The sequence below is a fragment of the Myotis myotis genome, unplaced genomic scaffold (genome assembly GCF_014108235.1).
Source record: "Myotis myotis isolate mMyoMyo1 unplaced genomic scaffold, mMyoMyo1.p scaffold_m19_p_3, whole genome shotgun sequence".
Classification (NCBI taxonomy): Eukaryota; Metazoa; Chordata; class Mammalia; order Chiroptera; family Vespertilionidae; genus Myotis; species Myotis myotis.
This window is the reverse complement of record NW_023416335.1, coordinates 27,121,374-27,147,090: the sequence shown is the minus strand read 5'-3', so window position 1 is coordinate 27,147,090 and position 25,717 is coordinate 27,121,374. Positions and strand designations below refer to the sequence as shown.

At 43.7% G+C, this 25,717-nt stretch overlaps 1 protein-coding gene across 11 annotated transcripts in view; it reads left to right on the top strand.

Annotated features, from left to right (window-relative positions):
- ATP11A (ATPase phospholipid transporting 11A) overlaps positions 1–25,717 on the top strand; it is a 145,465-nt gene that overhangs the window by 57,707 nt on the left and 62,041 nt on the right. For all 11 annotated transcript variants that reach the window (XR_004966395.1, XR_004966396.1, XM_036301759.1 and 8 more), the window contains exons 2-5: positions 10,461–10,583; positions 19,100–19,189; positions 20,090–20,170; positions 22,723–22,830. Coding sequence is in view for 9 of the 11 variants with exons in the window: in XM_036301759.1 (XP_036157652.1) it covers positions 10,461–10,583; positions 19,100–19,189; positions 20,090–20,170; positions 22,723–22,830 (402 nt within the window). In the remaining 2 variants the exon portion in view is untranslated. The remainder of the gene's footprint in view (positions 1–10,460; positions 10,584–19,099; positions 19,190–20,089; positions 20,171–22,722; positions 22,831–25,717) is intronic.

Sequence of the window (25,717 nt, the reverse complement as noted above, 5' to 3'; positions counted from 1 at the left end):
GGAGCGGGGAGGACGAGAATACATGAAATCCCTCTCTCTTCTCTTGACTGTTTGGCTTTGCTGTTCAGGGAGGAGCAGGGTATTGCATTTAAAATAATTGGTAGCCACCATGAGTCCTTAGGAATGAGTTATTTTCCTTGGTTTACATCCAGGGTGTGAGGATGTAATGCTTGCCCTCAGTCGCGTTTATCCCATTGAGCCCTGGGTGTAAAGTTTTCAAGTTTATCCCCTATTAGGCATACTCGTTTGGAAATGCTTTCCACTCATTTTTTATTCATCAGGAAATGCTCTGTATTAAAAACCAAACCTGAAAAATGTTCATTTTCCCTAAAATGGAGAGAATCCTGCATTCTGGTAAAGGCCATCCTTCGCTGCGGTGAGATACAGGAAGGTAGGAGCAGCTTCAGCGACGTCAGGCGAGGGCGGTACGGACTCAGAAACGTGAGGCGCAATGCTTGGAACCCCAGAATTTGCAGGGAAAGAGCCAACCAGCCACTTGAGTGAGAGGTACTTTATATATCATAAAATTCTCTTGTTTAAAGAGTACAATTCAATGGATTTTAGTACATTTACCAAGTTATAGGACCATCACCATAATTTAGTTATAAGACACTTGCATCACCCCCAGAAGAAACCCAGCACTCGCTAGCAGTCGCTCCCCTACCCAGCCCCTGGCAACTGCAGATCTACCGTCTCTATGTGTGGATTTGCCTTTTCTGGATGTTTCATGTCTTGAAGTCACACAGTACCTAGACCTTAGTGTCTGGCTTCTCTCCCGTGGCCAGGGTTTGACTTGCATTTATGTCCCTGATGACTGTTGATGTGGATTTTTGGAGAAATGTCTATTTAAATCTTCATTGTTGTCTTTTTTTTATTATTGAGCTGTGAGAGACTTTTCTGTATCCTAGGTACAAATCCCTTATTAGAAATATGATTTTCTAGTATTTTTGTAGGGGACTGACTCCACCATGGAACCACCTGTGTGGTCCCCGAGGATATGAGTCTTGACCCCTAGTTCTCCTGCATCTTGGCAGAATGTCTTGTGATTCCCCCAGGAAGTTAAAAAGGGCTCGCTTGAACACAAGCACTGTGATGACCACAGCACTCAGTCTGAGAGCGAGGCTGCTAAGAACTGAATACCGGGCAGGGAGCATATCCACCGTAGATACGCTGGACAAAGGGATGATTCATGTAAAAGCACAGAACAGAGTTTAGATCCTTCCTTTTATCCACCTGGATTAAGCATGTCATTACAGCCAAGTCCTTAGGGCCTCAGCTTTGCCTGTCCCTCAGAATTACTCTCTCCTCTCAGTACTTTATTATTAGTTGTGGGTAGGGTCACCTGGTGGCCTAGACTGGTATCACCACTCATTTTTTAAATAGATGACTGAGCCTGGTTTAAGTCATTTTGCTAGTTGACCGTGCCTGACATTTTCCTGTTAATGAACCAGTCCTCCTTGGTGGTGGGTGGTTCTTGGTTTAGTATTACTCTCTGTCAAGTGGGAGGTTATATTAAAGTCTATTTAAAGAGAGGAAATCAGTCAAGTGACTTGGAGGGCGAGCATTTCTGGCCCTGAACTCCGAGGTTCCGGGAGCAGGAATGAATATTTAACGGAACACTTGAGCACACACGGGAGCCTTGCGCCATACATCTTTCGAGACTAAGTGTCACTTGAGCAGAGAGGGGCACGGATGTTTTAGAGAACATTCCCCCACAGGTAACGCTTCCCTGGGGCTTAGAATGTTTCCTCAGCCGCCAACACACATACCCTACCTGTCAGAAAGACTGCTTTTCAGCAGCACTGGATCAACCCAATTGTCAAAAATATCTTCAGGAGAAAAGAGTTAAGGGAAGAAGCCGAGAAGGATATTCGAATAGCTATGTCAGCATGATTTATGGGGACATCTTCTCCATGCCCTGTCTTAGGGAATTGCAGCCATCTTCCCTGTTCTGGAACGTAGCTGCTGTGGTTGTCCTGTTTGGTGCCTGAGGGCACACTGGGTAGGAGAGGGGAGATGCCCGCTGTGAGGCATGAACCATGCTTTTCTTTTCTTCACGTGGCCTTCCAGCCACCTCGCCCTTGTGCATTACCTCAGCCAGCCTTTCTCCTCCAGCCCCAGATAAGTTCTTCCAGGAGGCTCTGTCCTGGCCCAGACCAAAGACAGGATGGCAGGATGCAGTCCATGTCACAGACCTTTTGTCTGTAAGGCTCACTGTAGTCCATTCGTCCGTCCTTTGTCACTCTGTCTTTTGTGTGTATCATAGAAATGAAACCGGTCAGCATTATTTAACATCCTGCGCCCCAAACACCTTTGGCAAAAGTGTACATTGCTAATGGACAGGTGAGCAGGTGGAACATGGATGGAGAGTTCACCCCAAAGCTCCTATCAGCCCAGTTGTGCCTCTGGTTAATGGGGCCAAAAGCTTTTGGCAAGACAAAGGGTCTATGAGCTCAGCCATTCTGCAAAGTGAGATGGTCCAGCTTCCAAAGTCCCTGTGAACTCTGTCCTTCCATCTAGTTAAACTGAGAAGTGTTAATAGGTCCCTATCACAGCCTCCTGTTTCCAGAGTTAGACAGAAGCCATGATTTAGCTTATAACAAGTCCTCCTCTTTTTCCTTGAGGTAGTTTGTCATTTGCTCATGGGTTAATAGATACGAAAAAGAACGAAAGCATAATGGTCAAGAGGTCTTTTGCATGAGATTCTATCTGATTCTGTCCCCTGGTAATTTTTTTACTTCCTGAAAGATTTTAGGAAGAGCTTTATGCCTAAGTTCCTAGAATTTAACAGACGACTGTAAAGGGGAAGCAGTTCAGACACTTCAGAACGCCTTCTCCCTCCAAGAAAGCACAGAGGAAAAGCTCTAGAACAGTGATGGCGAACCTCTGACACGCAAACTCATTTTTTTTGTTGATTTTTCTTTGTTAAATGGCATATAAAATAAATATAAAAAATATAAGTCTTTGTTTTACTATGGTTGCAAATATCAAAAAATTTCTATATGTGACATGGCACCAGAGTTAAGTTAGGGTTTTTCAAAATGCTGACACGCCGAGCTCAAAAGGTTCGCCATCACTGCTCTAGAATAACTGAATCAAAGGCCAGCTGATAATGACAGGAATTGCCTAATGATAGCTGTACAAGTGAGTTCTATGACGTTTGATGTAAACATTATCCCATTATGTCCCTAGCACAAAAAATAATTATCCCACATGCAGGCAAACTACATATGCCTTTCATTTAACAAAAATACTTACTCAATGGGGGGAAAGGAGGATATATGTAATACTTTCAACAACAAAGATTTCATTTAAAAAAAAAAAACTTGCTTAACTTTTTGAGAAACCGCCAAACTGTTTCCTAAAGTAGCTGCACCATTTTCTGTTCCCACCAGCAATATATGAGGGTTCCAGTTTATTCACATCTTCCCCAACTTGTGTTATAGCCCAACTCTCTTATTTTTTATTCTAGCCATCCTGGTGGGTAAGGAGTTGTGTCTCCTCGTGGTTTTGATGTGTATTTCTTAACCCACAAATGATGTTGACCATCTATGTTCTCTGTTAAATAACAGCTTATCCAATTTTCATTTTAGTGACCTGAACTCACTGGACATTAAATCCTTCAGTAATTTTAACCATTTCAGGATTGATCCCTTCATCAAGATCAGAAGCAGAAGAAGGAGGGTTTGTTGTGTTAACATAAGTTACTGACAGGTATCACATCTACATGTGTTCTGGATTTACTACAAGAATTCTATTGCACACTGAGTAGGATTTTAAGAAGTAATTAGTAACATGTAATTTGCCAAAATAAACTATACCATCTACCTACATACCTTAACAGATTGGTTTTAAGTATACCGTGGGTGTGAGCAAAATGTTCATATTTTTTTGCAGTGTTTTCCACACTATAGAACGGAAGTCGAAGTTTTCATTTCTAGCACATCAGGACAAAGCTACTGAGCCCTCTGTTGTGTGTGTACATATATTAATTGGCTCCATTCCTTTGTTAGCAATCCTCATTTATTCATTAGGGGTTATAAGAGCAGAGCCCCACAGCACACGTGTGGGGTCCACTTTCCACCCCTGGTCTCACTCGCTGCTGGAAGAGGCATCGTTATTTATGGTTCTTCTCTCAAATTCACATTCTTCCTGGAACTTATTTATGAAACAAGGTACCCACCTGGCCACCACTCTCTCTGCCAGTCTCTCTGATGGTACATTTTTTCCCAATAAGCCTTGTTGTTGATTTTGGGTTTGTTTGTGTGGGGTTTTTGTTTGTTTGTTTTTTGGTGCTTTCTCCCTTGTTTCTGTATGTGACAATTTAATTTTATAAAAATAATAAGAAAAAAAGACTCCTTGGATTCTTCTTGTCTTCCCTCCTCTGACTGTGTTCAGTCTGGTGGTTTGCAAACTCGCCAGGTAGCAGTGGCCTCTCAGCTGTTGGTTTGGTGATTCCCAAAATTCAGTGGGAACCCTCCACCACCACCCTCTGGGAACAGCGCAGGGTGTGTGGTGGGTAATTTTGCATCTTAGAAGCAACTGAGTGCTCAGCCTCATCCTCACAGTTTAGATTTATACGTGTGATCGGAACTTGAGGCCAGCCTTCCAGGGGGCATGCCAGGTGCCTTCTTGATGTGGTCAGGGCACCTTGTGGTAGTGAGTCATTAGGAAGCCTGCCAGCCAAGAAAGACCGCTTAGTGCTGTTTCCAGCCTTGCCTTGCTGACCAACGTCTCAGGGTTCTGAGGAGAGAAGTCACGTGGAGTTTGTTGGGCATTATCACACGGTCTATCTAAGATGAATACCTAGAAAGAGGCCAGTGTCTCCGTTTTGCTGCCCTTGGGAGAATTTATTATAACCTACATCTTCATTCTTAGAGCGCCATGTGGCGTAACTTTCTTTTTGTACCACAATTTAACAGTGAACAGTGTGACTGGTATTTGGTTCAACACTGGCTAAATTAAGAATTGCATCATAGGGACTAAGTGTGTTTTCACTGCCAAGCGTGCAGAGAACCAGAATCTCAGAACTTAGAGCTGGTCTAGTCTAATTCTTCAGTTACTGCTGAGTTAAGTTCAGCACAGAAATGTTGAGCCACGCCTCCATTGTCGCACAGCCCATCGGCAGCAGGACATGTGTGACCGGGAGGCGGTGATTGTAATGGTGATGAAACCAGCCGTTCTCCAGGAGTGCCCTCTTCGTTGTATTCTCTTCAGCTTTTGAACATTTAATTGTGGCCTTAGAATTGGACATTTGTGCAGAGAACAACATAACAGAGCTCACCAGGGTCTTAATCTGAACCCAGAAATGTCCCCTGCCTGTCAGTGCCCTGTGTAAGATCACCGGTCACTTCATGACTTCAGAGCATGTAGTTCCTCTGTGTCCCGCCTTGGGCTCTGCTGTGCTGACTGAGCAGTGAGCCACGTCAGGGGGAAGCGTAGCTTCACTGACCTTTCAGTCCATGAGTGTAAAACCTGTTCATAGAAGCAAGGAGCTTAAAGGAACTTCTGGGTTGTTCCATCCCCAGGGAACTGTATAAATGCAGTGTTGTTGTACAGGGTTTAGCTTTCATTTAGCTAGTGTGTGGTCCATTCCCAAATGACTTCTGTTGTGCAGATCTAGGCCAGTCCTCCTGCATGTGGTGTTCAGTTCATTTTCCCATCTCGTCCCACAGGCAGGGACGGTGTTCTGACCTGTATTTGTTGAAACGGCACTGCACTGTTGAATTATGTTTAAGGTGTTAAATAATTACATTAAAAACTAGACAGGGCTGAGAACATGCGTTAGCCTCAATAAAATACATTCTGACTTAGCCTCCCTGGAGACGGGGGCACTCTGTCCCCGGCCAATGCCGGGAAGCACCAGCTCCAGGCCAGGCACTGCGGCATGGCCCCTGGGAAGATTTGGGCTTCCAGAGTCAGTGCGAGGGCTGAAAGCCAACTGCTATCTTTGAAGTTTAGAAGAAAGGTTTTCTATTTTTGTATTAAAATTTATATTTGTATGCCTTTCCTTTTCTGGTTCATTTGTTATATATTCTTTGTCAGTGTCACTTCCTGAATCCACAGGAATGAAAAGCACGTCTTCGGCCAGGCTCTGAGAAAGAAAGGGAAGTCGGAGACTTTTTTATATTTTCTTAACTTTCCTAGCCAGAGATTTATTTATGAAGCTTTTAGGCAGGTTTTGTTTTTTGTTTTTTGTTTTAATTTTGTTTTATTGCTTAAAGTATTACAAAGAGTATTACATATGTCTCCTTTTTTTTTCTTTCCCCCTTGACATTCCCCTGGCCTCCCCTACCCCCCAGTGTTTTGTGTCCATTGGTTATTCTTATATGCATGCATACAAGTCCTTCAGTTGATCTCTTACCCACCCCCCACCCCCAACCCTCCCCGGCCTTCCCGCTGTAGTTTGACAGTCTGTTTGATGCTGCTCTGCCTCTGTATCTATTTTTGTTCATCTACACTAATAAAAGACAAACACGCAAATTGACCGTACCTTTGCTATGCCTTAAGCCACGCCCACCAGCCAATCAGAGTGACTATATGCAAATTAACCCAACCAAGATGGTGGCCAGCAGCCACGGAGCTGGAGCAAGCAGGAGGCGTGGTTGCCCCAATGACGGAGGAAGCCAAGCTTCCCGGCCAGCTCTGAGCTCCACTCAAAGCAACAAAGTTTCACTTATAGAAGGTAAATAAACCCCAGATACCTGCTTTCAGCTGGCTGTGGCCACACAGCTGGAGCAAACAGGAGGCTTCCCTCCTGCCTGCCCTGGCTGGCTCTGAGCTCCTCTCAAGGCTACAAAGTTTCAATTATAGAAGGTAAATAAATCCCAGAATAAAAAAAAAAAAGAAAAAAAAGGAGAGGCTGGGAGCTTCCGTCGCCAGGGGGCTTGGCCAGCCTGAAAACGGCCCTCATCTCCTCACCCAAACTGGCCAGGCACCCCAGTGGGGACACCCAACCCTAAAGGGAGTGTGGCCAGCCTGAAAACAGCCATCAGCCCCTCACCCAGGCTGGCCAGGCACCCCAGTGGGGACCCCCACCCTGAAGGGGGTGTGACCAGCTGCAAACAGCCATCAGCCCCTCACCCAGGCTGGCCAGGCACCCTAGTGGGGACCCCCACCCTGAAGGGGGTGTGACCAGCCTGCAAACACCCATCAGCCCCTCACCCAGGCTGGCCAGGCACCCCAGCGGGACCCCCACCCTGATCTGGGACACCCTTCAGGGCAAACCAGCCGGTCCCCACCCATGCACCAGGCCTCTATCCTATATAATAAAAGGGTAATATGCAAACTGACCCTAAGAGCAGAACAACTGGGAATGAATGGTCACTATGACACACACTGACCACCAGGGGGTCAATGCAGGAGCTGCCCCCTGGTGGTCAGTGCGCTCCCACAGAGGGAGCTCTGCTCAGCCACAAGCCAGGCTGATGGCTGCCAGTACAGCGGTGGTGGTGGGAGCCTCTCCCACCTCCTCAGCAGCGCTAAGGATGTCTGACTGCAGCTTAGGCCTGTTCCCCGCTGGCAAGTGGACATCCCCCGAGGGCTGCCAGAGGGATGTCTGACTGCCAGCTTGGGCCGATCCCCCAGGGAGCGGGCCTAAGCCAGCAGGTGGACATCCTCCGAGGGGTCTCAGACTGCAAGAGGGCATAGGCTGGGCTGAGGGACACCCCCCTTCCCCCCAGTGGACAAATTTTTGTGCACCGGGACTCTAGTCAGTTTATAATGGTCTTTATTATCCATAAATGAGTGATATCATGTGGTATTTTTCTTTCATTGACTGGCTTATTTCACTTAGCATAATGCTCTCCAGTTCCATCCATGCTGTTGCAAATGGTAAGAATTCCTTCTTTTTTATACCAGCATAATATTCCATTGTGTAGATGTACCACAGTTTTTAAATCCACTCATCTGCTGTTAGGCACTTAGGCTGTTTCCAGATCTTAGCTATGGTAAATTGTGCTGCTATGAACATAGGATGCATGTATCCTTTCTGATTGGTGTTTCTGGTTTCTTGGATATATTCCTAGAAGTGGGATCACTGGGTCAAATGGGAGTTCCATTTTTAACTTTTTGAAGAAACTCTGTACTGTCTTCCATAGTGGCTACACCAGTCTGCATTCCCACCAGCAGTGCACGAGTGTTCCCTTTTCTCCGCATCCTCTCCAGCACTTGTCGTTTGTTGATTTGTTGATGATAACCATTCTGACAGGTGTGAGATGGTACCTCGTTGTTGTTTTGATTTGCATTTCTCGGATGATTAGTGACTTTGAGCATGTATTCATATGTCTCTTGGCTTTCTGAATGTCCTCTTTTGAAAAGTGTCTATTTAGGTCCTTTGCTCATTTTTTGATTGGATTGTTTATCTTCCTTTTGTTAAGTTGTATGAGTTCCCTATAAATTTTGGAGATTAGGCCCTTATCAGATATGACATTGGCAAATATGTTTTCCCACACAGTGGGTTTTCTTGTTGTTTTGTTGATGGTTTCTTTTGCTGTGCAGAAGCTTTTTATTTTGATGTAGTCCCATTTGTTTATTTTCTCTTTAGTTCCCATTGTCCTAGGAGCTGTATCGGTAAAGAAATTCCTTCGGCATATGTCTGAGATTTTGTTGCCTTTGGATTCCTCTAGAATTTTTATGGTTTCCCGTCTTACATTTAAGTCCTTTATCCATTTTGAGTTTAAAGTAAACATCCCTCATGGATGGCCTCACCCAAAATAGGGAGGCTGCAGGGAAGGGCCTGGGGGCCAGGAGACGAGAGGGCCTGAGGAGGGAGGGCTCCTGCTCGCTGGGCCTTCAGTAGCCCCTCGATCCTACGGAGCAACAGGCTCCTTGGAGGGAGCCACATGCCAAGCTCGTGCCAAGGAAGAAACCCTGTGCTCATGCCGAGTGAGGCAGGTGGCTCCTGGGCCGGTTCTGTTCAGGGATCTTGTGCCGTTTCCTGCTGAGCCTCTCTGAAACACAGGTGGAGTCACAGAGGCGATTTCTCTTTATCCTTTAGTCATATGGACTGTCCCACAAAGCTGGGCCCTCATGAAAGGAAATGTGGGTGGAATTTGCTAAGAGAATGCGTAAGCGTGCTGTTCCTGCGGATGCTCTGCTCCACAGGTGGGCGGAGCAGTAGGGAGGGGAAACATGAAAAGTCTTATTCCCAAGAAGTTGATAGATGAGCAAAGGAGATGATAGTATAAGCAAAAAAAGGCAGGGGTGGGGGTAATGCAAGACTTATAATAACCTCAAACAATAGAAATCTGAGTTTCTTGTTACCCCTCTCTTTTTGGCTTTGGAAAGTGAGGGTCCCCTGAAGCCACAAAGGGTGGACCCAGAAATGGAGAGCAGCAGGAACCTGTGCCATGCTGGGAGCTTGGCCATGTGTTTTGTTGGCCCCGTTCATTCCCGACAATCTGAGGAAAGTGCTGTCAAGCCCTTATGGAGGAGGAAGTTCAAGCTCAGAAACTTGCCTGAGGCTCTTAGTGTCTCAGCAACAACTGAGCCAGGCCTTTGACTCCGATGCCCATCACACCGACATTCTCTGCAGTTAAAAGGTGTCCCTCTCCTTCCCAGCACTGTACATCATATCCCAGGGAGGCTGATCTCTTCGGAGTTCCTTTAGCGGAATTGGGATGTGACACCAGGACCCTGTGCTGGGGTGCTAATCTGAAGGAGGGCTGGGAGACACATGCTTTGGCTGCTAGTCTGAGGGGGAAGGGGCCTAGGACCGTGGTCTGGGGTGCTAGTCTGAGGGAGGGCCAGGACCCCATACCGGATGTCTAGAAGAGGCTGCATTTTAGCCTCGAATCCATCACTATAGTGTTGTTATTAGGCACTTAAGTGCTCATGATAGCTTACGGTCTAGTTGGGTGTTTTTAAAGGATCCTTCTATTCAGAAGATATTTACTTAATCCTCTTGCACACAGCACTCTGAGTAATACAAAGATGAGTCAGACCCCAGTCTTCTCTCTTTCCAGGAAAGCCTTATTGATAGAGACATCTGAAATGGTTGAATAATTCTTCTGTTCTGTCTTCAAGATTTTACTCTTCTCTTTCATTAAAGACCTTTCCCCAGATTTCTGTCCGTCATTGTCTTTTCTCTTTTGGAAGCCTTAAGATTTTGCTGTTGTGTTCTGTTTTTTACACAAACCCACCCCATGTCACTTCCACCGTAAATCAGCTTTTTTAAGGCTGCCCCTCAGCTCTCACCGGGAGTGCAGAGTGCCCACTCAGACCGTTTCCCTGAAGAATGGGGCAGGGATCGGATCGGAAGCACTTAGCCCATAAGCGTTGAGTAAGATCGAGGTGGGGGTGGCAATCTCTGGCAATGGCAGGTGGGGCTCAGCTCTTCCCCATGGCCCTGCAGGAGGCTGTAAGTTCATATGGACAAGTGCTAAAGCCAACACTCCAGGGAAGAACTTTCTCACCCACCGTCTGAGGCACTTGTGCTAACGCCACTCCGTTTTCCACAGTGTGCTGGAGAAGAGAATTGGGTGGACAATCGGACTGTTTACGTGGGACACAAGGAGCCCCCCCCAGGTGCTGAGGCCTACATTCCGCAGAGGTACCCAGATAACAGAATAGTCTCCGCCAAGGTAACCTCCTTGTCTTTGTGTTTATTAACTTCCTTTGGGGAGCATTGGGATTTTCTGACAGCAGTTAACCCTCCGAGAACTGCCGTTACAGCTGCTCTCCACTCCCGACTGAGGGCTGTGATTGCAGCTTACACGGGGCTTGTGAACTCGTTATCCCTCTGCTTGTCTCCAAAACACTGTTCAGACTTGCCAAGATGTAACAGCACATTTTCTCCGTTTCTCTTAATTATATCATGATATAGTATCACATTGGAAGTCTAGGACAGTCAGTTCCTGCTATTGCCACTTATTTATTTGCTGTCCGGCCATGTGCCCATCACGAACCACCCCAGGCTGGAGTTTCCTCATCTGTGAATAGAGACGACCAGACGATGTTAGATGTCTCCCGTGAAAGGGCGTGTGTGCGACCACCTTGTAAACAAAAATACCGAATCCATGTGGAGTCTGTCAACTAGATGCAATAAATACAAAGAAGAAGAAAAGTGATTAGAATGTCACCATTTGAACATAGTGCCCTGTTTTTGTTGACTGGGGTGGGACTGCAGAGGCGTATTTTACACATGGAGAGAGTAACCTGGTGAATGGGTCTTGAGAATAGGGTGGAAAATTTTGTAGTTGGCTTTTGACAAAAAGGTAAATGATGGCTTTCAGGATTATGGAGAGCTTTCCTTTTAGGTGCCTACACACACATGTCCATGAAGGTATATACACATTCCTGGGTGCCTACACACGTGTCCATGAAGGCATATACACATTCCTGGGCGCCTACACACGTGTCCATGAAGGCATATACACATTCCTGGGTGCCTACACACGTGTCCATGAAGGCATACACACATTCCTGGGTGCCTACACACGTGTCCATGAAGGCATACACACATTCCTGGGTGCCTACACACGTGTCCATGAAGGCATACACACATTCCTGGGTGCCTATACACACGTGTCCATGAAGGCATACACACATTCCTGGGTGCCTATACACACGTGTCCATGAAGGCATACACACATTCCTGGGTGCCTACACACGTGTCCATGAAGGCATACACACATTCCTGGGTGCCTACACACGTGTCCATGAAGGCATACACACATTCCTGGGTGCCTACACACGTGTCCATGAAGGCATATACACATTCCTGGGTGCCTATACACATGTGTCCATGAAGGCATACACACATTCCTGGGTGCCTATACACACGTGTCCATGAAGGCATACACACATTCCTGGGTGCCTACACACATGTCCATGAAGGCATGTATACATTCCTGGGTGCCTACACATGTGTCCATGAAGGCATATACACATTCCTGGGTGCCTACACACACGTGTCCATGAAGGCATACACACATTCCTGGGTGCCTACACACGTGTCCATGAAGGCATACACACATTCCTGGGTGCCTATACACATGTGTTCATGAAGGCATATACGTGTTCTGGGTTCACTAGCTGTATAGATCTGGGATAGACTGACTGGATTCACACTGAGTGGCCAGTTGTGTAGCTCTGTGTGGTCCACCTACTTCATTCTTCTATGAGCTATCAAAGAATGTTTGTTAAGAATACTTGCAAACAGAAAAACATTATTTTTCAAGGCAGTTTTTTAATGGAATTATTTTAAAATTGCAATGCATAATAATAATAATAGCAGCTTCAATCTCCAAAAACACAATGTGGATAATTGCTCATAAACAAAATCTCAACCAAATAAATGGAGTATGCAGTTACCCAGATATGATCTATGAGAGGAGAAACAAAATGAAGGGGAATTCCACATCCAAAAATGCATCTGTCCAGCAGTGACATTTATAAATTTAACGCAGTCTTAAGTAGAGATCACTAAAGATGACTTCTATGCACAGTATACCCTGTCAACCCACTAGTGTGGCTGAAAAAGAAAAAATCTCAAAAACATTTCTTTTTCAAAAAGGTTTTTAAATTTTTCCATTGCAATTGACATACAATAATATCTTAGTTTTAGTTGCACAACATAGTGATTAGACATTTACATAATTTAAGGGGTACCCCATCTGACACCATGCATAGTTATTACAATATTATTGACTATATTCCCTGTGCTGTACTTTACATCCTTGTGACTATTTTTTATTTATTTATTTAAAAAGTCTTTTTATTGACTTCAAAGAGGAAAGGAGAAGGAGAGAGAGAAAGATAGAACGTCACTGGTGAGAGAGAATCATTGATTGGCTGCCTCCTGCACGCCCCCTACCAGGGATGGAGCCCGCAACCTGGATATGTGCCCTTGACCGGAATCAAACCTGGGACGCTTCAGTCTGCAGGCCCATGCTCTACCCATTGAGCAAAACCAGCAAGGGCCCCTGTGACTATTTTTACAATTGGCAATTTGTACTTCTTAATCCCTTTATCTTAATCCCTTAAGCACCCCCCAACCCCCTCACATCTAGCAACCATCAATTTATTCTCATTTCTTCAAAATCTACTCCTTTGCAGCACAAATGCACCAGGAAACGGGGCAGTGCACTGAAAAATACTAAAATATTGTGCCATGGTGAACTTGTCAGGACTGGAGTTGGAGTACAGGTGATGGGGTGACCTGCCCATGCTGCGCAGTGTCTAGTATGGGTAGGGTGTTTGTCAAAGCACTTTATCCGCTGATAAAATCCCTGTGCAGCTGCCTTCTCCCTCCGGGACAAAGCTTGGCCTTAAACCTTTCAGCCCCAGGTCCTCCGGGAGACGTGGAAAGTTCTGTACAAGGCTTTGTGGAGGAACTTTCTGGAACACAAAGCACCTTGTTGACTGCAGGCATCAGAGAGTTGGGGGTTGAAAGCCCCCGTCAGTGTTTTGGGGAAGAAAACTGAAAGCAGTGATTTCTAAAGCCCATCCCCTTTGTTATCTGATTCAAGTTTCAGAACCAATTTATTATTTTCCTATTTTTCTTTCAAATATTCCCGCAGCCGATAGCCAACAATAATTTTGCGATGTCTTGTCTTACCTCCTCACTCTGCATGCAGCTCACCACCCTTTCCTTTGCTGACGTATCTTTTCTCTCCCTGCGTGGCACCTGCCTGGCCCCAGCTGCCCTACATGCACGGGAGCCCCCAAAGCCTCCTGGGTTGCTGACAAAGGAAACCCTGTGCTGGACATTGGGTTTGATAAGGGCTTGCAGGTTCCTGATGGCCTTTTTGAAACTGTTTTTGCTCAGGAAAACTTCATACCAGGAAACTCTGGAGTAGGAACTAATAGAATTAAGTCAACATCTCTTCAGGAGGTGGGTCAGGCTGAGTCCCCACAGAAGAGGGGTTGAGTGTTGGGTAAAGTACTCATCCACTTTCATCTCAGCTCAGAGTGGACGGGGGACTGTGCCTCTCCAGTTCATGTGTGTGCAGAGAATGATCTGCATTCCTCAAAAAGCAGGATTAATGCCTTTATATCAGTGGATGAAGGTGTATCAATTCAAGGGAAAGTTATGTGCAACATCACATGACCTTTATTGCTAATCAAATTCGGCGCGGAAGAGGACCTCAGAAAGACAAGGACTTAGACTCTAAGCTGGTAGCTGGGTGGACAGTGGCATTGATTTAGATCCACTGGTGTAGAAATCCAGAGCACGAGATTGTTTTCATTTAAAAACAGCATAGGATATATGAAAACTACATTTAATTTGCAAAATAAAGTTTACAAGCAGGTTTGGAAAATATGTTTGTGGTAATGTATGTTTTCTTGGGAAGAAAACTTTTATTGCTACCTAAAGGAAAAGACTGCTAGCTAAGACTTCTTCAGGACACAAAAGCGTGTGCTCAGGAAGTCTCATTTATCATGGGCATATTTATACTCGGGGATGAAAAGGCCAATCTAATTATGTTAAACTTCTGGCCTGTGGCATGGAAGCACGGTCATTGGTAATCAGTGATTGATTTGACTTCCATTTCCTTTTTGGGGGAGGCACACCAGCCAAGTGTCTGATAGAAGAAGGAAAACTAAGAAATTGCTCCTCAGCATGACCCCCTTCCTTCCTTTCTGACCACATGCAGAGCTCCCCGCCCAGGGCCTGCCTGAGCTCACCGGGCGGCTGGTCCTGGACTCGAGAGAACTGTGGAGCACTGCTTTATCAATTTCACAAAACTGTACTTTTGGGCACAAAATTCATGTGGTTTCCAGCTCTCCCCTAAGATGCTGCATAATTAAATAATAGGCTCAGGCTGTACTATCACTCCATACCTTCAACACAGCTAAATAACTCTTGATTATTGGCAAGGGAAAAGTACCTCTGCCAATTAGATATGGGCAGTGTTCTTAATGACTTCCAAGTTTATCATGTCATGTAAGATCTAAAACAACCCCGTGGGGCAACTCTTACTTATTTAATCTAGCCTATTCCTGAAGCACCAAGCCTCAGAACAAAGCAGATGAGCCAGTCCTTAAGCCACGCACCGGACCCTGAGCCCAGCATTCCCTCTGCAGGGCCAGCACTACCTCGCTTACCGGCCCATCATGATGCTCACTCATTTTCTAACTCAGTAATCCAGAATTGGGGCATAATTTTCTACATTCCCGTCTCCCAGTCATAAATGAAAGAGAAACTTTAAGTCCATGTGAGTTGTTTGCCTCCCATAGAAGACTAGTGACTGGCCTCCAGTGTGTTTTTAGAACGGTCCCTTGCACACCTGTGGTGCTGGATCCACTTTCAAGTACAGAGTAGCTGAGACTTAGGGGCGGTTTCCAGGTGCTCTCATTTTACTTTCTGGCAGCTGGCAAAGAAGAACAGCGCCCAGGGCTTTTTTCTTAAGAGTTTTTCTTTCACCACATGACTGTTCTCTTCTTTGTCATGAGCCATACTCTCAGTGAGCAAGCCAGAACCAGAGGTACTTATGCGTAGAGCAGAAGAGATTGGACAGTAAGAGATCAACCAAAGGACTTGTATGCAAGCATATAAGCATAACCAATGGACACAGACAGTAGGGAGGTGAGGGCATGTGCTGGGGGGTGGGAGCAGGTGGGGAGAGTCAATGGGGGGAAAAGGAGACACATGTAATACTTTCAACAACAAAGAATTAAAAAAGAGAGAGAATGGACAAAAACGAGCTCAGATGCTCGTGAGGCATTCTCATCTCCAGGCCAATGACACACAGAACAAATGCAAAGACTCTGCGAATGTAGTTTTTTGTGATGTGAAATAAATGCCAGGAGTAGTAATTGTCTCGTATAATTCAACATTTCCCAAAATACCTTATTAAAGTAAAGAGAGGATCTCTGGTAGACTCAGACTTCTCAGTTTTCTTATAGCAAGAAAAGGCCCATTTTTTTTCAATGCCTACGGCTCAATCTAGGGATTTCTGCTATTAAGTACTGTTGTACTGACTTACACATTAGGAGGGAGGACTTGCTGAATATAGGTCAGTGTTTTATTGTTCTTTGTAGTACACCAAGCATTACATTCTATTGTGGCCCATATGTCTAAGCAAATATTTAGATGATTACCATTTAACAAAGATGAAAATTGTATAGTTGGCCCACTAATATCACTTTTTCAGCTCTTATGTATGTAATTATATGCTCATTTTATTTTATTTTATCCATATGTTGCTGTTAGTGCAGTCATGAATGTTTAAATTATCTCAATTGTTTTTCAATTTTCTTATACATCATCAGAAAATAATCTTCTTTTGACCATATTAACATATAATCAAAGTAATAACTTATAGTAATTTATTCTATGAAATGCAGAAATTACAAAACCTAATATCAAAGCTATAGCATAGGCCTTCTATGCCTGATTAGAATAAAGAAACCATTTAACTGATTTTATGATTATTTTTTAAAATATATTTTTTTATTGATTTTAGAGAGGAATGGAGAGGGAGAGAGAGATAGAAACATCAATGATGAGAGAGAGAGTCATTGATTGGCTGCCTCCTGCACATCCTCCACTGGGGATGTGACCTGAAATCCAGGCATGTGCCCCAACCAGGTATCAAGCCAGGACCTCCTGGTTCATAGGTCAACACTCAACCACTGAGTCACGCCGGCTGGGCCTTGTAACTGATTTTAAATTCCAAATTTGTGCAGGTTACCTGGCAGACCAGAAGTTAAAATTAAAAATACAACATCATTTACATTAGCATCAAAAGGAAAAGTAATACATTCTTAAGTATAAATCCTACAAAATATGTACAAGATCTATATGAGGAAAACTATAAAACATCGATGAAAGAAATCAAAGAAGATTTAAATAAATGGAAAGATATATTCCATTTTCATGAATAGGAAGACTCAATGTTGTTAAGATAATGAGTTCTTCCCAACTTAATCTATAAGTTCAACACAATCCTTACCAAAATCCCATCAAGTTATTTTGTAAATAATAACAAATTGATTCTAAAGTTTATATATGAAAGACTGAAAATAGCCAACACAATATTGAAGGAGAAGAACATAGTTGGAAGACTGATAGTACCCAACTTCATACTTTCTATAAAGTTACAGTAATAAAGACAGTGTGGTATTGGTGAAAGAACAGACAAATAGGTAAGTGGAACAGAACAGAGAGCCCAGACATCGATCCACATAAATATAGTCAGCTGATTTTTGACAAAGGAGCAAGGCCAATTCAATGGAGAGAGAAAAGTCTTTTACACAAATGGTGCTGGAACAAATGGACTTCCACGTACAAAAAAAAGAAAGAAAAAAAATCTAGATACTGATCCTACATTTTCACAAAATTTACTCTAAATAGATTGACGATAGCCCTAAATCTTGAGACACATAACTACTGTATAAATGTCCTAACTGATAACATAGAAGAAAATCTAGATGACCTTGAGTTTGGCAATGAGTTTTTTGATACAACATCAATAACATTAAAAGGTAAAATTTTACCTTGAAAGGTAAAATTGATAAGATGGACTTAATTAAAATTAAGGTTTTCTTCTGTTAAGAGAATTAAAAGATAAGTCACTAAGAGAAGATATTTCCACTCATATCCCATAAAAGACCAGTATGAAATGATACATGAAAGATAAGGGAAGGGAGGGTGTGTTGGGTTTGGGACCTAGAAAATTAATTTCTTTTCTAAACCTCTAGAGGCCCTCTTGGAGTAATTTATTGGGGCCAATCTGAGAAGGGAACTGAAAATACGCCCGATGGGATGGGGGAACCACTCCTTTGTTTTCCCACTCATTAATGAACTTCATTATGAACTTGTGAATATAAATTAGAATAGAAAATGGAAATTCTTTGTATATTCTCTAAGCAGTCAGAAACTGAAGGCAAAGAAGCTTTTTCTTTAAACTGTAGATATAGAAATAGGTGAAATAGATGTAAAAACCAAATTCAGAATATGTTGGCTAGTTTAGGGCCATTCAGTTTTCAGGATCTTGTGTTTGAGATTTTGACACGAAAGAAGCTCTTGGTAGGAGGGCTTGGCCCCTGGTGTCTGAGTCTGCGATGCCACACACTGCCCAGCCAGAGCTGATGTAGGTTCTGTTCATTATACAGACAGAGGGCAAGGGTCACCGTGCAGATTGGGCAGAGCCCTTTCTCACTCGTTAGACTATCCTCATTAAAGGCAAAAACTTGACAAATGGAATTTTAAAAACCATTTCCATGTTCGATGTTACTGTAGATTAAGGACATCTGTGACATTGTTGTTTTCAGCACAAAAGTTAGGGAAACTCTCCTCCCAATGCAAAATTGCAAGGTTTGGAGAGGAAGTGGCACCCAGAACTTTCTCCCTGCCTGCTTCTCCCTTCCCCCTGAATCAAGAGGAAGGGCTGTCCTGTGTGGTGCTGACACAGACAACCCCCTGGGTAGGAACCGTCTCCAAACTGGGTCAGAACCACTTAATAAGGTTGGCTTCTTCTGTTTTAGCTTTCTGTTACCATCTAGTTACACTGCCACACACAGAAAAAGCTTATGAAGAAAATACCATCAAGGAAAAATGCTAAACATGTACATTTTGAGTTAACAATCATAGGTTTATATTTTACGGAAGGCATTTTAATAATAAAACTATTGTTTAAGGTACTTTGCATTACCTTGAATAATGTTAGAGGGAACTCATACATCCTGCCTTTGGAGACACATTCTGTGCCAGCAGTTTGTTTTTGTGGTCAGCAAAATTGAAAAAAAAATGTCTGCAAACACACTAAATTTTGAATTATGGGTTTTGTATCTAAAACTAACCATTTTGGCCTGGCTGGCATGGCTCAGTGGTTGAGCGTTGACCTATGAACCAGGAGGTCACAGTTCAGTTCCCAGTCCAAGGCACATGCCTGGGTTGTGGGCTTGATCCCCAGTTGGGGACGTGGAGGAGGCAGCTGATCAATGACTCTCTCTCATCATTGGTGTTTCTATCTCACTCTCTCCCTCTCCCTCCCTCTCTGAAATCAATAGAAAGATATTACAAAAGTAAAAAGGTAAACTAGCCATTTTGTACATTGAGATCCAGTGCTACTTATCATGTAGTAGAGTAAATAACACAAAAAAGTAAAAGGTGACCAAAATGACACCTTTTTGTTTTTCTTTTCTACAGTACACATTTTGGAACTTCATACCCAAGAACTTGTTTGAACAATTCAGAAGAATTGCCAACTTTTATTTTCTTATCATATTTCTGGTCCAGGTAAGGCCAGTGACCGTTTCTCTGTCTCCTCAAATCTAAATGAGCGATCTTTTATTCTCAGGTGATTAACTGTGGTTTGTTAATAAGAAGGAGCAAGAACTTGGTGCCACTTATCTACAGTTTTTCCTTTATTTTCTTCAGGGACAAGTGTATTGGTTCAGGGACCTAGGTGCTAAAACATACATGGGCATTCTGCATTTGAGTTGGTTCTGGCCACTGTCCAGCACTGGAGGGGAGATCAGGTGCTTCCTAATCTTTAGGAGAAATTCACCGCTCAGCTAAGCATTGTGACCTTACCCTCTTCTAAGTATACATAGATTCTCCAAAGAAAGCATTAAAGAGAGAGGTGGCTGGGGGGGGGGGGGGGCGCGGCTAGGGGGGGGCGGCTAGGGGGTGGCTGCGGGGCGGGGTGGAGCTGGGAGAAAGGAGTGTGAAAATCACAATGAGCTATGAATTAGGAAACGAATCCTCAGATGTGTTTTAAGAACAGCAATCCAGTTTTTCTCAATTACTAGTATGCAAAATACAATTGAAGGACTTTTAAAACTTCCCCCACATTAAGTTATCCATATAACATAATTAAAGTGTGGCGCCAGAAGTAGAGTAGTAAATTAACATAAAATGTACACTGGTATCAGACTGTGTCTTTGCCACCGCTAACATGGTTTTCTTAAGCATTTCCCTAGTTAAAAAGAATTGCCCTCAGTTTTATAGTAAAATAGGATGATTTGCTTCTTATCTAACTTAGCTCTAGTGGTGGGAGGAAGTCGGGTAACCGTAAAGCAATTTAAAATAAGTAAAAGCAAATGTTGAGTGGCCGTGTGAGAGAGCCAGCCAGTCTGTTTAAAGTCACCGATGCGTGTTTCTGACAAGGGCTGTACAATTCTCTTTTACTTGCAGTTGATTATTGATACACCCACAAGTCCAGTAACGAGTGGACTGCCACTGTTCTTTGTCATCACGGTCACAGCTATCAAACAGGTAAGACTTCACAGGCAGAGGGAGAAGATCTTTATCTTTGTTGTGTGCTGTCGCCTGTTATCCAAAGTAATACGGTTTAATTTAGCTAGTTCATAGAAAAGCTTAACTACGTTTTAAAAATGTGTTTTTATAACTGTTTCAGATGGATGCTTGTGTAGGAGAGAAATTCTATAACTTAATTGCTAATTTGGTGCCCTGTGAGTTTTAGGAAGAAACTATAGTTTCACACTGAATCAGCCAGGGATGGTGTCTGATTTTAGATGATTGCTTAACGTGGCTGTTTTCTTGATGGTCTTAACTGCAAACATCTGCTCCCTACAGAAAGTCGGGTGTGGCTTTATACTCGAGCATGCTAACTCCCGACTCACTCAGTGTGGATCCAGTTGTTCTTTCTGGTCCTGATGAATAAAGCCAGTGATTAACAGTAAAAAGAATGCATCTCAGTTATTTCCATTATCCATTTAGCCAGTGTGGCAACCATCACCACTATCTAGTTCCAGAGAATTTCCACCACATGACAGCTCATGGGTACAGATGTGTAGCCACATCTGGAGATGTAGACAGCTCTTTGGGTGCCTGGTTTCCCTTTCATGTGCTGGGAAATAGTACAGGGAAGAAGTAATTCATCATCCTTAAACGCACTTTCCACATTCAGTGAAACCCAACCCAGAACGCATGTTAATCCAGAAAACACCAAACTCTTGGTTGGAAAGTGTGTGTTTTCTTCTACTGGGGAAAGAATTTGAAATTGTGCCTATTTAAGAACAAAAGAATTTAGCAGAGTTGTTAGTTAGGAGAATTAGGTCAGGCTGCTTTGTCAATGCTTGATTTGGTGTCTGAGTTGACATAGGAATAGCTGGTATTAGTAGCTTCCAATGTTTGTTACAATCAATAAAATGCATATATGCGTGGGTATGCTGACATAGCCTCTTCAAGGTAGAATATTTAAGTTCAGGTGTTAGAAATATAATTGGTGCCAAGTTTCTTGAGGACTTTTGTTCAGTTCATATTAAAAGCCTAAAAGTCTTATTTGTCTTTTGACTCAGACATTTTCTTTTTAGGAATCTGTACTAAGAATATATAATGTAATGGATATGCACAAAAATACAATTGTAAAGATGTTTATCAGAATTATATGAATAACTATAATTCAGGTTGCCATGGGAAAATGCCCATGATATATCAAGGGTACAAAGTAGTATAGTAGGTGCAGTATGATTCTAATTTTAAAAAACTGTACCCCCTTAGGCTAGAATTATCTATAATAATAAAAGCATAATATGCTAATTAGACCGGACAGCTGGACAAAGGTGGGGCTGCGAGGGCCGAGCCTTTTGCATGAATTTCACGCATTGGGCCTCTAGTATTTATATATAATTATATTGATGTAGTAGTAATTTATGTATTAATAGTTTTTGTGGAGTGATAGGAATAGGACATTTTTAGTTTGTTTTTTTTTTGAGGAGTGATTTATGTACGTATTTCTTATTTTTGTCCTCAAACTGCATAATACTTTTGTAATATAAACGGTAAAAACTAATTTGGGGAAGTTATTTTTATTTTATTTATGTCTTGATTTCATTTAAAAAAATGCATTCTCCTGCCCTGAGTGGCAGAGTGGAGAGTAGCAAATCAGGCAGAAGACCCTGGGTGTAGCATGATCCAGGCATATGGTTAAAAATATTTTTTTTTCTAATTTTATGTATTATACATATTTATTTATTCTACAGATATTGATTGAGCTGCTTTCATGTAGTGAGTCTTTTTGTAGGCCCTAGAGCTGATATTGCTGAACAAAAGACATTCCAGTGAGGGAGACAGACACCAAGAAGCCATGTGTATGTGCCCCTGTGCACACACACATGCACATGCATGTATACAATAAGCCCACATGTGCACTCTAGGGCATCACAGTGTCAGTGGCGGGGGCTTCTCTGATACATACACTTGGACTAGGAACCAGGTGAGTGCAGTAGAAGGGGAACCAGAAGACTCTGCCCCAGACCTCAGGCCGTGAGAAGGCCCTGGCTTGTGTGTCACCACAGGGGACTCGAGAATGGCCATTCCACACATGTCTAGATGGGAGAAAGTTTGGGAAAGCCCCATTAGATGGTGTAGAGCTGGGGCTCCCAGCATTGACAGGGCCAGTCATGTCCATGTTCAGTTTGGGAGGGCCCTTCTTCTAGGGTCCAAGAAGGCTGGGACCTTGACCAGCACGATGGCCAGAGGACATGAAGAAGTGGAAGATTTAGGATCCATTTGAGGGAGAAATGCCAGGATTTGCCAATGGGTGTGTTGGATGTGAGGTCAAGGAAAATAAAAGATGATTTCTGGTGGTTCTGAGGCCACATTTGTCCTTCTCATGGACACAGCTGGGAGCTCGAGGGCCCCAGGGCTCCTGGCCACCTCACTTGTGCAATGGGCCAAGGCTGGCTGTACCGTACTCACTGTCATGGCCCATCGCAACGAAGTCCAAAAGGATTGGCCCAGATCTGAGAGATCCTCCATGTTTCTCTCACTTGTCACATGGAATTTTCTGTCTTTTTTTTCAGGGCTATGAAGACTGGCTTCGCCATAAAGCAGATAATGCCATGAACCAGTGCCCTGTTCATTTCATCCAGCATGGCAAGCTGGTTCGGAAGCAGAGCCGAAAGCTGAGAGTAAGTAATAAATGACACCCTTAACTGGAGTAAAGGCAGTAACAACTTAAAATAACAATAAAAGTGTAACAGGTGTTTTTATTAGGTACTAGAGGCCCAGTGCACAAATTTGTGCACCATTAGGGTCCCTCGGCCTGGCCTGTGGTATCAGGCTGAAACCGTCTCTCTGACATCCCCCAAGGGGGATTGCGAGAGGGTGCAGGCCAGGCCGAGGAACCCCACCGGTGCACGATCAGGGCCGGGGAGGGACACAGGAGGTTGGCCAGCCAGGGAGGGACCGCGGGAAGGCTCCAGGGCGTGTCCAGCCCGTCTTGCTCAGTCCCGATCGGCCAGACCCCAGCAGCAAGCTCACCTGCTGGTTGGAGCGTCTGCCCCCTGGTGGTCAGTGCATGTCATAGTGAGCAGTTGAACGGCCTTAGCATATTATCATTAGCATATTACGCTTTGATTGGTTGACTGGACGACCAGACACTTAGCATATTAGGTTTTTATTATATAGGATAGGCCCAACCTCTTCCCCTAATATTTCAAGCAAACTCCTAACACTACTTTTTTTTTTAACTAATTTATTTGTTTTTAAAGTTTTTTTTTTTAATATATATTTTACTGATTTTTTACAGAGAGGAAGGGAGAGGGATAGAGAGTTAGAAACATCGATGAGAGAGAAACATCAATCAGCTGCCTCCTGCACACTCCCTACTGGTTATGTGCCCGCAACCAAGGTATATGCCCTTGACCGGAATCAAACCTAGGACCCTTGAGTCCACAGGCCGACGCTCTATCCACTGAGCCAAACTGGTTAGGGCTGTTTTTAAAGTTTTAATAAACAACTTTTAGAGCAGGATCATACTCACTAACCAGTCAAGAAGATAAGGAAAGCTCTAAACACTCTTAGAAAACCTGTTTTAGAACAAGGCAAATTCTTATTAAGATGAACTTCACTAGGTTCACAGCAAAATTGAACAGAAGATACAGAAATTTCCAGTATACACCTTGTCCTCCATCCCCAACCCCTAACAACCTCTCCCACTGTCAGTAGCCCCAACAGGGTTATTTGAAGTTTATGAGATTACTAGAGGCCCAATAAGAGTAGGCCTTCCTTCCCCCGGCTGCTGGCACCGGCTTCCCTCCTCCGGCTACCGGCAGGCATCCAGGACCCAGGCTGTCTTCCCTTTGGCCCCAGCTTTGTCAGGAAGGACATTCGGAATGACGTCTAGAAGACGTCCAGTCTAATTAGCATATTACCCTTTTATTATTATAGATACCAGTGATTTTCAACCTTTTTCAATTTCTAAAATTCTATGGCACACCAAAAATATATTTTTTGCTAATCTGACAAAAAAATATAGGTATAATTTTGATTCATTCTCACCAGGTAGCTATTGTTGTGTTGGCTGTTGTCATTTTTTATTTGACAACCTGAGGGAAGAGAGGTCAGTGCCCCTGCCTAAATAAAACAGGTGTTGCATGTTTTCAAAATTCTTGCGGCTCACCAGTTGAAAATCACTGGATCATACTTACTAACCAGTTAAGACAAGCGTCGAAACCGGTTTGGCTCAGTGGATAGAGCGTTGGCCTGCAGACTGAAAGGTCCCAGGTTCGATTCCGGTCAAGGGCATGTACCTTGGTTGCGGGCATATCCCCAGTAGGAGATGTGCAGGAGGCAGCTGATCGATGTTTTTCTCTCATCGATGTTTCTGACTCTCTATCTCTCTCCCTTCCTCTCTGTAAAAAATCAATAAAATATATTAAAAAAAAAAAAAGACAAGGAAAGCTTTAAACACTTTTAGGAAATCTGATTTAGAACATCTCAAAGTTCATGTGACTATGATCTTCACTAGTTAGAAATCATAGAAATTGAGTCTGAAACCTCACTGAAAGTTTCATTTTAATATTTTCTCCAATGAATTGTTAATGTAACATGTAATTTTTTATCTTTAAATGTGTGTTTGAATGAAGTTTGGATTGCATTCAAACTTACATCTGTTTAGAGCACCTATATGTGTACAAACGGTAAGTACTAGTACAATTTTTACAGTTTGTCCTGGAGTCTTGTTTAGCTGTGAACCTGAGGGTGTAGCCCAGCCGTCCTCCTGTCACCTTCTCCTGTCCTTGTCGCCCCACCCAGGCCTCTCCTCCACCCTCCTTCCCTCCTTGCCTGACAGCTCCACTGGCTCTCTGGGTTGCTTTCCTGGCCAGAAGTCATGGTGGGGTTCTCAGGAAGTTGCAGAAAAGGATCGTTGTCAGCTTTCATGCAAAGTGACAGGAAAGTGGGCCTCTACTTACAGGCACAGCCCTGAAAAGGGATAGCCCAGTCAGCTTGGGGGTCGTGGTGTTTGGAAAAGGGCGAAGTCCAGGATACAAGAACACATCAGGAGGCCTGTTCACATGTCATTGGCATGGGGTCCACCTTTGTTATGTGTATTATACCCACTATTGTATGTATTTTTTAAAATATGTTTTTATGGATTTGAGAGAGAGAGAGAGAGGAAGGAAGAGGGAGAGAGAGAAAGAGAAACATTGATGTGAGAGAGAAACATCAATCAGCTTTCTTCTGTACATACCCTGACCAAGGTCAAACCCACAACCTGGGCATGTGCCCTGACGGGGAATGGCACTAGCAACCTTTTGGTACATGGGACAGCACTCAGCCGAGCCACACTGGCCAGGGCTGTATTTTCTTTGCCTTATAAATTTTACTGTCCATGTGTTTTAGTAATTCTGAATTCAGTTAGTCTCTACTGATGATGTTTTTCTAGTGGTCATGGGGTCAGAGAGGTCAGGGTGTGGGAGCAGGGCCTCACAGCCATGGGAACAGTGTTAACAGGTTCCTTTAGACCCCAAGCCCTAAATGCAATTTCCATGAACGACTCTATTTCCCTTGCAA